Genomic DNA, 13,952 nt, shown 5'->3' on the forward strand with positions numbered 1-13,952 from the left:
AATGAGTATCCCAGGAATTCTTGTAGAGCTTTCAAAGGGAGAATGTGGGTAAGAGCATTTCCATCAAGAGTTCTAACACTATTCAGAAATCCTAAAATATCTCATAGGTGGAACTCTATTAACAACACTGTGCTTAACATCAGAGTTCACATAGCCTGGGACTCTGACTCTGACCATGATCATCAGGGAAATGTGGCCAAATGGCTTAGTATCCCTGCCTTGTCTGCATCTCAGGGTGAGGGTGGAATCGCAGTATCTAGTCTCCTTGAATAACCTATTATGACTCTCTTGAGAAAACTATGATTTTATTTAAGGACTTAGAGTATCTTTAACTTTTAAATTACTGTTCTTAGATTTCTCTACATTCTTTGATTATTTGTGGAACATTTTCTCTTTAAATGTATCAGTGGCTATGTATCTGTAATCACACATAAATATAGGAAACCTAAATTTAATTTCACACTTAGGATTTTTTTTAAGAATGTGAGGAATTGCCGTTGAAAAATTGGAAATAATAGAAGCAACATGAAGAGTTTAAGGACTGCCGAGAAACTTATTTCTTATCCATTTTGTTAACTCTCTTTTTTTAAACTCCTTAATACTTTGCATTCAGGAGAAGCCTAATAATTCACTTAAAAGTGCACAATAATAGAAAACAAAACACTAAGTCAAAACATACACAACCCCATGCTCATTGCAGCATGATTTACAATAGCCAATATATGGAAATTACTTGAGTGTCTATCAATGGATGAATGGATAAAGAAGATGTGAGATATATGGAATACTATGCAGCCATGAAAAATGAACTCTTGTCATTTGCAATGACATGGATAGATGTTAAGGAAATTATACTAAATGAGATAAGACAGAAGAAGACAAAGATTCTATGGTTTTATTTATTTGTAGATTCTAAAAATAAAACAAATAACAAAACAAAACTCAGAGATACGAAGAACAGATTGGCAGTTGCCAGAAGGGAGGGGAGTTGGAGTTGGCCAAATGGGTGAAGGGGATCAAGAGGTACAAACTTCTATTTATAGAATAAATAAGTCATGGAGGTGTACTGTACAGCATGGTGACTATAGTTGCTAATATTTTATTATATATTTAAAAGTTGCTAAGAGAGTAGATCTTGGAAGTTGTCATCATAAAAAAATTCCATGTATGGTAACTAGACTTATTGTGCTGGTCATTTTGCAAAGTATACAAATACTGAATCATTAATCTGTGTACCTGAAGCTAATATAGTGTCATATGTTATTATGCTTAAGTAAAGTATTTAAAAAGAAAATAGATCTGTAAAAAAAAAAAAGTGTCCAGTGGGCACTCTTAGGAAATCTGGAGCATCAAAGAGCCCTGAATGTTCACCAGGTGACTTTGTTAGCCATAGATCGTATATTTAGAATAGAACTCAAGTCTGCAACTGGGCTTGGCATTATCCACTGAATATCCATCCAGCTAACGTTTCTGGAGTTCTGTTATGGATAAGACACTACCTTCTACCCTCTAAGGAAAACAAAGATGAATGAGATATGGCCAATGCCTTTTATGAGTTTGAGGCCTACTATGATCACGATATTAGGGCAGATTAAATTGTGTAAAAATAGATGCCAACTGGAGAGGGACAATACAATAGATATTTATATCTTGCTCATTTTGCTAGGGGACATCCAACAAGAAAAGTAGACACATGGTGTTTGCTCCACCAGATATCAAGTCTTAGGGTAAAGTTGTATAACTTCAGATAGTGTGGCATTGGTACAGGGATGGACATACTGACAAATGCAATAGAGTCCAGAAACAGACCAAGGCATTGCTGCATTTGATGATATTAAAATTAAAAATGTTTTAAAAGAAAAACCTTTAAAGAAAGTGACAAAAGAAGTTAAAAATGGGTAGAATATATTCACAATACATGTAGTAAAAAGATTAAGAAAAGATTATGACAAGAATATATAAAGTACATATTCAAAATAGAAACAGTACAAACTACAGGGAAACCTGAGTGAGAGATGTGAAAGGGCATTTTACAAAAGAAACATTGTCAAGGAACAGAGGAAGAGAAGTTCTATCATTGTTGATCAAGAGATGCAAATGAAGACCACAGCGAAAGACCATGTTACATACATTTAACTGAAAGAATTTTTTTTCAATATCTGTCAAAATGAAGTGTTAGACAAGATATGCACCCATAGGATTATTCTTATTGTTGACAAGAATGGAAAGAAGCACAAACGCTTTGGAAAAGTTTGGTATTACTTCAGAAGTTCAAAGTCGCATTCCCTCTGACCCAGCAATTTCACTCTTAGGTTTACAACCAAGAAAAACTCTTTATACTTGTACCAAAGATAGGGTGTACAAAAATGATCTATCAGCACAGGTCACAATAGAAATAATCTGGAAATAACCAAGATTCACATCAAAAGGAGTGCAGAAAAGATGGCCAAGAGCTGTCAAAGTGAATGAAATACAGTGACAGCAACAACATGGATGAGTCTTAGCAATATAATATTATGTGGGAAAGTGAGCCTCAAAAGATTAATATGATGATCCCTTTATATAAAGTTAAAAACCAAAATAGATATTCTTTTCATGAATGCATGTAAAGGAAATGAATCTATATAAGAAGGAAAACATTGAACTGGATTTTATGATAGTTGTCTTGGGTATAGGAAGGCAGGAGGATAGAATGGACGGTGGTGGTGGTCATATTAGGGGAATGGCTTTCATACTTCATTTCCAGGCCCTGGCTTTGTCTTAGTCGGTAGGCTAATAGGTGCTTTTTGCATTACAGAAGATAACTCATTAAATGACCAAGTGGGCCATGCATGGACCAAATATGAGACCATTATGCACGACAAGGGTTCCCAAATAAAGGACAAATAAAAAGTAAAAAAAAAATTACATTTTCTATTTAAATATTTGTTTAAAATCATATCATAGAAACCATTACCGGGGCGCCTGGGTGTCTCAGTCGATTGAGCGTCCGACTTCGGCTCAGGTCATGATCTCATGGTCTGTGAGTTCGAGCCCCACGTCGTGCTGATAGCTCAGAGCCTGGAGCCTGCTTTAGATTCTGTCTCTCTCTCTCTCTCTCTGCCTCTTCCCCACTCATGCTCTGTCTCTCTCTCTCTCTGTCAAAAATAAATAAACATTAATTTTTTTTAAAACCATTACCTGATACACTATTAATTGGAATTTAAAAGATAGGCAGTTTTTTGAGTTTTAATGAGAGATTATGTAGAGTTTTGGTGTCATAGAGAAGGGACCAGGTTACCAGCTATGCAACCATGGAGAAATTACTTCACCACAGTTATCCATTTATTTCCTGCAAATGTAAAAGGCTAATTATATCTACTTAGTTGAAATTACTTTGAGTTTTAAAATTAACATTGTGGCACATAGAAAGCACATAATGCATTTCGGTAGTGCAAACACAGGTAAGTTAGAGTATCCTTGTACCAGACATGCTAGCATGTGAATACCATTTTCATTGTTGCAATCCTACTTTTTAACCTTGGCCCATGCGTGCCATGTATTTTGGTCATTCAAACCAAGAAATGTTACTAATACTCTTAATAATCTTTCATGTTAGTATGACTGCCAAAGGAAATGGTGTGTGACCAAGAGCACTTTTTTTTTAAGAGCTCTTTTTTTTTAAGGAGTTTTGAGTTTACAACAAAATTGGAGGAAAGTACAGATTTCCCGTATATCTCCTGCTCCCACACAGGCACCAAGAGCACTTTTCATATAAATGTTTCCTAACTTATAGGAGTGATAGTCTCAATAGGCAACATGGGAGTCTTGTGAATTTCTGCTCTTGGCATACAGAGATGTGAAAGGGAAGTGTATCAACTACACTTCCAAGCACTCCAAGCACTGTGGGGTAATGCTCCTTTGTGTATCTATTAACCCTATAGAAATTGAATAATGTTGTTCTTGAATATTCTTCAAGTATACTTTTAATCCATTTACATAGATTTTATAGTTACCTTTTTTAATGTGTGCATTTTTATTTATTCCTGTTCTTTCCTGTTTATAGCCTTGTGAACAAGGGCGCCGTATGAAACGAATCCATGCTGTGGCTAATATTGGCACAGCACTGAAGTTCCTTGAAGGAAGGAAGGTAAGAGAGAGACAAAACACTTAAAGAAGAGGTGTGGGCATACTGATGTTTTTCAACATTGGCTGTGCGGTAAAAGCATTACATGTAAATTATACAGCTAGAGATGCAATATTATTGTAGCATAATTTTAGATTTACAACAAAGTGGCAAAAAATGGCACAGAGATTTCATGTCTGTACTTCAGCCAGCTTTCTCTACTGTGAAGAACTTTTATACATACTGCACGTATGTATATATAGGACAATTATTAAAAATAGAATTTTAAATTGGTGTGATACTACTAATTAAAGCGTAGACATTAGGCTAATTTCATCAATTTTTTTTTCCCACTGATGTCTTACTTCTATTCAGGATCCGATCCAGTGATACACTTAGCATATAACTGCTGTGACTCTTGGTCTCTTCCACTCTATGACATTGTCTTTCCTTGTCCTTCGTGATCTTAATAATAAGTCCTGGTCAGTTATTTTGTAGAAGGTCTCTCATTTTGGATTTGTTTGATGTTTTCTCAAGATTAGATTGAGGTTATACATTTTTGGCAAGAATTCCAAGGATGTGATATTGTACTCTTCTCAGTTCATCACGTTAGTGGATGTAGGATTCTGATAGGTCTTATGGCTGTTGATGTTACTCTCCTTCACTTGGGTAAGGCTGTTTGCTATGTGTTTTATGATAAAGTTACTATTCTTCCTTTGTAACTGAAAAATAATAGGGGAGATCATTGAGATTATGCTAATATTCTACTTCTCCTCAAACTTTGCTCACTGATTTTAGCATTGATTGCCTTCAGTAATTATTTCTTTGATGTTTGTCTAATTGTGATTAGACAATCCTTTCACATGTGTTAACTGGAATTGTTTTGTAAGAAAAGGATGTCCTTTCTCCCTGCCCCCTATTTATTTTATTCAGTTATTTACTTTGGCATGAGTTTATTTTATTTAATAGGTACAATCCCATGCTGTGATTATTAGTTATTATTTTAATTTTTATTTGTTTTTTATTTATTTTTTTATAATTTGTTTATTTTTTAAATTTACATCTAAGTTAGTTAGCATATACTGCAATAATGATCTCAGGAGTAGATTCCTTAATGCCCTTTACCCATTTAGCCCATCACCCCTCCCACAACTCCTCCAGCAACCCTCTGTTTGTTCTCTATATTTAAGAGTCTCTTATGTTTTGTCCCCCTCCCTGTTTTTATATTACTTTTGCTTCCCTCTCTTATGTTCATCTGCTTTGTATCTTAAAGTCCTCATATGAGTGAAGTCATATGATATTTGTCTTTCTCTGACTAATTTCACTTAGTATAATACCCTCTAGTTCCACATAGTTGCAAATGGCAAGATTTCATTCTTTCTGATTGCCGAGTAATACTCCATTGTATCTATATACCACATCTTCTTTATTCATTCATCCGTCGATGGACATTTGGGCTCTTTCTATACTTTGGTTATTGTCGATAGTGCTGCTAAAAACATTGGGGTGCATGTGCCCCTTCAAAACAACACACCTGCATCCCTTGGATAAATACCTAGTAGTGCAATTGCTGGGTCATAGGGTAGCTCTATTTTTAGTTTTTGGAGGAACCTCCATACCGTTTTCCAGAGTGGCTGCACCAGTTTGCATCCCCACCAGCAGTGCAAAAGAGATCCTCTTTCTCCACATCCTCGCCAACAACTATTGTTGCCTGAGTTGTTAATGTTAGCCATTCTGACAGGTGTGAGGTGGTATCTCACTGTGGTTTTGATTTGTATTTCCCTGATGATGAATGATGTTGAGCATTTTTTCATGTGTCGGTTGGCCATCTGGGTGTCTTCTTTGGAGAAGTGTCTATTCATGTCTTTTGCCCATTTCTTCACTATATTATTTGTTTTGGGATGTTGAGTTTTATAAGTTCTTTATAGATTTTTGGATACTAACCCTTTATCTGATATGTTATTTGCAAATATCTTCTCCCATTCTGTCGGTTGCGTTTTAGTTTTGCTGATTGTTTTCTTCACTGTGCAGCAGCTTTTTATTTTGATGAGGTCCCAATAATTCACTTTTGCTTTTCTTTCCCTTACCTCCTGAGAGATGTTGAGTAAGAAGCTGCTGTGGCCAAGGTCAAAGAGGTTTTTGCCTTCTTTCTCCTCGAGGATTCTGATGGCTTCCTGTTTTACATTTAGGTCTTTCATCCATTTTGAGTTTATTTTTGTGTATCGTGTTAAGAAAGTGGTCCAGGTTCATTTTTCTGCATGCCACTGTCCAGTTTTCCCAGCACCATTTGCTGGAGAGACTGTCTTTATTCCATTGGATATTCTTTCCTGCTTTGTCAAAGATGAGTTGGCTATATGTTTGTGGGTCCATTTCTGGGCTCTCTTTTCTGTTTCCTTGATCTGAGTGTCTGTTTTTGTGCCAGTACCATACTCTCTTGATGATTACAGCTTTGTAATACATCTTGAAGTCCAGGATTGTTATGCCTTCATCTTTGGTTTTATTTTTCAAGATTACTTTGGCTATTCAGGGTCTTTTCTGATTCCATTCAAATTTTAAGATTGTTTGTTTTAGCTCTGTGAAGAATGCTCATGTTATTTTGGTAGGGATTGCATTGAATATGTAAATTGCTTTAGGAAGTATTGACATTTTAACAATATTTGTTCTTCCTATCCAGGAATATGGAATATTTTTCCATTTTTTTTGTGTCTTCTTCAATTTCTTTTATAAGCTTTTTACAGTTTTCAGTGTATAGATTTTTCATCTCTTTGGTTTGATTTATTCCTAGGTATTTTATGGTTTTTGGTGCAATTGTAAATGGGATCGATTCCTTGATTTCTCTTTTTGGTGCAATTGTAAATGGGATCGATTCCTTGATTTCTCTTTCTGTTGCTTCATTATTGTTGTATAGGAATGCAACCGATTTCTGTGCATTGATTTTATGTACTGTGACTTTGCTGAATTCATGGGTCAGTTCTAGCATTTTTTTTGGTGGAATCCTTTGGGTTTTCCATAGAGGATATCATGTCATCTGCGAAGAGTGAAAGTTTGACCTCCTCCTGGCTGATTTGAATGCCCTTTTTTTTTTTTTTGTGGATGCCTGCTATTCTTTTGGGTTGTCTGATTGCTGAGGCTAAGATTTCCAATACTATGTTGAATAACAGTGGCAAGAGTGGACATCCCTGTCTTATTCCTGACCTTAGGGGGAAAGCTCTCATTTTTTTCCCCATTGAGGATGATATTAGAGGTGGGTCTTTCATATATGGCTTTTATGATCTCGAGGTATGATCCTTCCATCCCTACTTTCTTGAGGGTTTTTATCAACAAAGGATGCTGTATTTTGTCAAATGCTTTCTCTGCATTTATTGAGATCATATGGTTCTTGTCCTTTCTTTTATTGATGTGATGAATCACATTGATTATTCTGCGGATATTGAACCAGCCTTGCATCCTAGGTATAAATCTCACTTGGTCATAGTGAATATTTTTTTTAATGTATTGTTGGATCTAGTTGACTAGTATCTTGTTGAGGACTTTTTCATCCATGTTCATCAGGGAAATTGGTCTGTCTCCTTTTTAGTGGGTCTTTGGTTTTGGAATCAAGGTAATGCTGGCTTCCTAGAAAGAGTTTGGAAGTTTTCCTTCCATTTCTATTTTTTTGGAACAGCTACAAGAGAATAGGTGTTAACTCTTTTTTAAATATTTGGTGGAATTCCCCTGGAAAACCATCTGGCCCTGGACTCTTGGTTTTTGGGAGATTTTTGATTACTAATTCGATTTCTTCACTGATTATGGGTCTGTTAAAATTTTCTATTTCTTTCTGTTTCAGTTTTGGTAGTTTATATGTTTCTAGGAATTTGTCCATTTCTTCCAGATTGCCCATTTTATTGGTGTATAATTGCTCATAATATTCTGTTATTATTGTTTGTTTTTCTGTTGTGTTGGTTGTGATCTCTCCTCTTTCACTCTCGATTTTCTTTATTTGGGTCCTTTCCTTTTCTTCTTGATCAAACTGGCTAGGGGTTTATCAATTTTGTTAATTCTTTCAAAGAACTAGCTCCTGATTTCATTGATCTGTTCTACTGGTTTTTTTTTGTTGTTGTTTGTTTGTTTGTTTTTTTTTTTTTGGTTTCAATAGCATTGATTTCTGATCTGGTCTTTATTATTTCCTGTCTTCTGCTGGTTTGGGGTTTTATTTGCTGTTATTTTTCCAGCTCTTTAAGGTGTCAGTTTAGGTTGTGTATCTGAGACCTTTCTTCCTTCTTTAGGAAGGCCTGGATTGCTATTTACTTCCCTCTTATGAAAGCCTTTGCTGTGTCCCAGAGGTTTTGGGCTGTGGTGTTATCATTTTCATTGGCTTCCATGTACTTTTTAATTTCCTCTTTAACTTCTTGGTTAGCCCATTCATTCTTCAGTAGTGTAGTCTTTGGTCTCCAAATATATGTTACCTTTCCACATTTTTTCTTGTGGTTGATTTTTAGTTTCATAGCCTTGTGGTCTGAAAATATGCATGGTATGGTCTTGATCTTTTTGTACTTGTTGAGGGATGGTTGTGTCCCAGTATGTGATCTATTCTGAAGAAAGTTCCATGTACACTGGAGAAGAATGTGTATTCCACTGGTTTAGTATCAAATATTCTGAATATATCTGTTAAATTCATCCAGTCCAGTGTGTCATTCAAAGCCATAGTTTCCTTGTTGATTTTCTGTTTAGATGATCTGTCCATTGTTGTAAGTGGGGTGTTGAAGTCCCCTACTATTATGGTATTATAATCAGTGAGTTTCTTTATGTTTGTGATTAATTGACTTATGTATTTGGATATTCTCATATTTGGAGCATAAATGTTTACAATTTTTAGGTCTTCTTGGTGGATAAGACCATTAATTATGATATAATGCCTTTCTTCATCTCTTGTTACAGTGTTTATTTTAAAGTCTAAATTGTCTGATATAAGTATGGTTACTCTGGCTTTCTTTTGTCAGCCATTAGCATGATAGATGGTTCTCCATCCCCTTACTTTCAATCTGCAAGTGTCTTTAGGTCTAAAGTGGGTCTCTTGTAAACAGCATATAGATAGATCTTATTTTCTTATCCATTCTGTTACTGTATCTATGTCTTTTGATTGCAGCGTTTAGTCCAATGACATTTAGAGTGAGTACTGAATGATATGAATTTATTGTGATTATGTTTCCTGTAGAGTTGGAGTTTCTGGTGGTGTTCTCTGGTCCTTTATAGTCTTTGTTGCTTTTGGTCTTTTTTTTTTCTTTTCTCCCCTCAGAGTGTCTCCCTTAAAATGTCTAGCAGGGCTGGTTTAGTGGTCATGAACTCCTTTAATTTTTGTTTGTTTGGGAAACTTTTTTTTTTTTTTTTAATTTTTTTTTTTCAACGTTTATTTATTTTTGGGACAGAGAGAGACAGAGCATGAATGGGGGAGGGGCAGAGAGAGAGGGAGACACAGAGTCGGAAACAGGCTCCAGGCTCTGAGCCATCAGCCCAGAGCCCGACGCGGGGCTCGAACTCACGGACCGCGAGATCGTGACCTGGCTGAAGTCGGACGCTTAACCGACTGCGCCACCCAGGCGCCCCTTTGGGAAACTTTTTATCTCTCCTTTTATTTTTGAATGACAGCATTGCTGGATAAAGAATTCTTGACTGCATATTTTTTTTGATTCAGCACATTGAATATATCCTGCCACTCTTTTCTGGCCTGCCAAGTTTCTGTGGATAGGTCTGCTGAGAACCTGATCTCTCTTCCCTGGTAGGATAAGGACGTTTTTCCCTTACTGCTTTCATGATTCTTTCCTTGACTGAGTATTTTGTGAATTTGACTATGATATGCCTTGTTAATGGTCTGTTGCTGTTGAATCTAAGAGGAATTTTCTGTGCTTCCTGGATTTTGATGTCTGTGTCTTTCCCCAGGTTAGGAAAGTTTTCCTCTATGATTTGCTCACATAAACCTTCTACCCCTTTTTCTGTCTCTTCATCTTTTGGGGCCCCTATGATTCTGATATTTTTCCTTCTTAATGAGTAAGTGAGTTCTTTAATTCTTAAATCATGCTCTTTTGCTTTAATTTCCCTCCATTTTTCTGCTTCATTTTTCTCCATAAGTTTGTCCTCTATATTGCTGAGTGGCTGCTCTGCTTCATCCATCATTGCTAGAGTGGCAACCATTCGAGATTGCAGCTCATTTATAGTAGTTTTTATTTCATCCTGACTAGCTTTTACTTCCTTTATCTCTGCAGAAAGAGATTCTATTCTATTTTCAACCCCAGAGAGTTTTCTTATTTTTGTGATTCTAAATTCTGGTTCAGACATGTTGCTTATATCTGTGTTAAGTTTCTGGCTGTTATTTCTTCTTGTTCTTTATTTTAGGGTGAATTCCTTCATTTTTATCATTTTGAAGGAAGAAATTAATGAGTTAAGAAAATAAAATTAAAAAAATTAAAAACAACACAAAAAATAAAATAAAGGATGCTAGATCCTAGGTGTGTTTTGGTCTTGTTGAAAGGAGCTTGATGTATTATAGTAAAGTTGGAAAGATAAGAAAAGAAAAAAAAGGAGAAAAAAAAGAAAGGAAAAAAAGAAGAAAATGCTTGAAAATTTGAAAAAAACGAATACAATAAAATAGAACAAAATGAAATGATGGAAGCAAAATAGAATTTGAAAAATTTACAAAAAAGTAAAAAAATAGAAAAAATTGAGGAAAAATATTTTTAATAAAAATGGAAAATAAAAATAATTTTCTCTCTTTCTGTATTCAAGAATAAGAAAAGAAAAGAAAAAAATTGGATAGATGGACCAGTGAACAGACTGAAATACGATTGAAATTACATTGGTTTCCCCTAGAAGTCAAACTATCAAGCACTTTATAGTCCATAAACTAAGCAGGTGAAGAGACTTTTGTTCCTGAGGAGAGAAGTTGGCCCAGTTGGGTGGGGCTTAGTGTAATGGCTCCGTTCTCCACTGGATGGTGCTGTTTAGCTTACTGGGGTGGATTGTTGTGGCACATGTAGTCATGTATGCCTATGCGTGGTAGGAGTGAAAATGGCTTCACCTGGCTAGCCAGTTTTTAGTATCAGAACTCTGTGCGCTCCTTTACTGGCAATCAAGCCCCCCTCCTTTGCCTTTGGCTTCTGTCCTCTCCCCTCTTTTATACTGTCTGTGACCAAGGTGTCAGGCTGCCAGGCGGCACCTCCCTCCTGAGTTTTATCTCAGATGTGGCTGTGTTTCCTAACCCCTCACTTCTGCGGGACTACAACTTTGACCTGTTCTGACCCTCTGGGGGGGTCTCGCTGAGCAATGGCTGGGTGCCCGCCCACCCCCTGGAACGTTCGCAGAACTATGCTGCTGATGTCCAGAGACTGCGGCTGGGTTCCAGCCTGCCCCAGAAAAAATTCACACGATCATGTACTGGCAGCATTTTAGGGATTATGGAAAATACAACATACAACTAGCACCAGGCTTCCCCCTTAACATCCTTGTTCCAACACCAGTGAATGTGGCTGTTCTCCAGGGTTCACTGGGACCTTTGCCTGTGGAGTGGCCACATATCCTCTACCAAATGTCCTCCCAGCAGGGAAACCGTGTCTCCCTGTGTGGCCCATGGACCCCTCGTACCTCTCTCTCTGCTCCTGGAGATTCACCCTTCCCATCAGAACACTGTCAGGTGTTGAGCTGTGGAGTTTCATACTCTGTGCTCCCCTGTTTATAGAATCTTAATGGAATTTAAATGCTTTACTTTCTCTTTTTTCCCCTTTTTGTTCAGTCCCTTGCGTACTCTTTGTTTTCTCTCCAGCTGCTTTCTGGAGGGAGGGGAATGCTTTCCCGTACTCTCCCCCTGTCTTCATCCTCTCTTAGCAAGCAAAAACACCTCTCTGCCCTTGCGTCAAGTCACTTCCCCTGGTCCTACCCCCCGTGCTGTGTACCTGCTGAGTTCTGTGGTTCAGGTTGTGCAGATTGTTGTGTTAATCCTCTAATCAGTTTTCTAGGTGTGCAAGATGGTTTCGTGTTGATCTCTGGTGTAGGCTGAATTATGTCACTCTGCCCAAATTCATATATTGTATTATTGTTATTATTATTATTCTCAAATTGTTCCAGCTTTGGCCTCTAAGAGTTCCTTCAGGCTGCTGCCATACTCTTTTGACATGGCTTCATCCTTTTTTAAGCATTTCCTTATTTTCTGAAACCACAGAGTTTCCATATTTACCTTATATTTTCCCTGCCCCAGTTCTGGAAGCAACCACTTTCCTAAGCAGCCTTTTTTCCTTTTATTAGTGAGTGGCATTTGCATGCTAGGTGTGCACTGAAACTTGCTACTGAAGTTTCATTGCCCTTAGGTTCTCTCAACAGGCAGATCTAGAAAATATCAATGTCTACTAACCCAGGTATACACATATATCTGTCTTTCTCTCTTTCTCTCTCTCTCTCTTTCTCCTGTGTGGGTGTGTAAACCATTAGTTTAAATGGATACTTCTGATTCCAGTCTAAAACCACAAGGTCAGTTACAGCCTTCGATGCTTATTTATTTCTGTTTTCTCTGAAAATAAGAAACCTGGTTTTCATCTACAATGCATTCACCTGTTTTTCAATCCTAGTACAGACATGAAATAGTTTAATAATTGCTCACCACACCCCTGTGAGAAACGGACTTACTAACTGGAGAACAGTGTGGTGTAGAGTTCTTTTTGTCTTTAGTATTACAGCATTCAGTCAAAGGACTGTTTTCAAAATTCACTTAGGTTACTTCTGTTCTTCTTCGTTCCCTTCAGTGTGATGATATTATACATTTGTAATAAAGTTAGGTCATCAAATCATATTCGGTTTGAAGTAACACTCCCTCCTGCCCTTTACACACATCCTAGTTGACTTTAATTATTATTATTTTTTATCTGGGGAACTAGGCATTACCATGATTCTAAGAGTAAAAGTTACACTTAGAGAAGGCACCCCCTCTTTATCTCTACTGTTACATTCTCATTCCTCTTCCTTCCATTCCCTATCTCCTCTTAGGTAACCAAGCTCTCTAGCTTCTGATTTATTCTGCCTACATTTCTTTTGCACCAATGGACAGATGTATTTTCATATACCATCTTTTTTTTTTACATGAAGGGTAACACCTTACAAAATACTCTTGCACTCTGGTTTTTCATGTAACACTATATCCTGGAAATCATTCAAATCAGTTCATGGAGATTTTCCTCACTCATGTTCACAGCTGCATCGTATTCCAATAGCTGGAGGTGCCAGAGTTTATTCAACTACTCTCTTATGAATGGGAATTTAGGTTGTTTCTAGTATTTTGCAACCAAAACAATGCAATTAATGACTATGCATAGTACTTTCCTATTATTGGAAGTGTATTTTCAAGTGTGATTGCTGGGTCAAAAAGTAAGTGTATATGTAGCTTTGTTAGGTATTGCCATATTTTCTTCCAAATGGGTTGCAAGAACCCTTTAGATTTAGCCTTTTCCTAACTTGTGGGAATTCAGGTGTCTGTGTTTGGAAATACCAAAAACAGGTGTATAAGTAGATATCCAGATACTCCTGGAAGATAGAATGATTCAACTATTTCCTTCTAAGTCTCTATGCACTAAATTAATTTATTTACTGCACAAATGCATATTTGAATACTTTCTGTATGAGAGAAATATTCTGAAAAATACAAAAGTACTTGATTCTATTCAATGAATAATTTGTATTTTGGTCAGGTGGTAGTGAGAAGAAACAGGATAAAGTCTAGTCAGTTGTGCAAACTCCCATGCCAAAGAGAGATTCTGGATGTTAAGATGGTAGAGAAAAACAATATTAGCTTCTTTTTTGTTTAATGTTTATTTATTTTTGAGAGAGAGAG

The 13,952-nt window shown here is 36.7% G+C and overlaps 1 protein-coding gene across 2 annotated transcripts in view; it reads left to right on the top strand.

Moving 5' to 3' along the window:
- The window catches only part of SYNE1 (spectrin repeat containing nuclear envelope protein 1), a 473,246-nt gene that overhangs the window by 108,212 nt on the left and 351,082 nt on the right, over window positions 1-13,952 (top strand). For both annotated transcript variants that reach the window (XM_047102923.1, XM_047102922.1), the window contains exon 5: window positions 4,046-4,129. In XM_047102923.1, coding sequence (XP_046958879.1) covers window positions 4,046-4,129 — 84 coding nt within the window. The remainder of the gene's footprint in view (window positions 1-4,045; window positions 4,130-13,952) is intronic.

Source organism: Lynx rufus, unplaced genomic scaffold, assembly GCF_022079265.1.
Source record: "Lynx rufus isolate CCGP_SWC_20201006 ecotype Redwood Valley unplaced genomic scaffold, mLynRuf1.p SCAF_6, whole genome shotgun sequence".
Classification (NCBI taxonomy): Eukaryota; Metazoa; Chordata; class Mammalia; order Carnivora; family Felidae; genus Lynx; species Lynx rufus.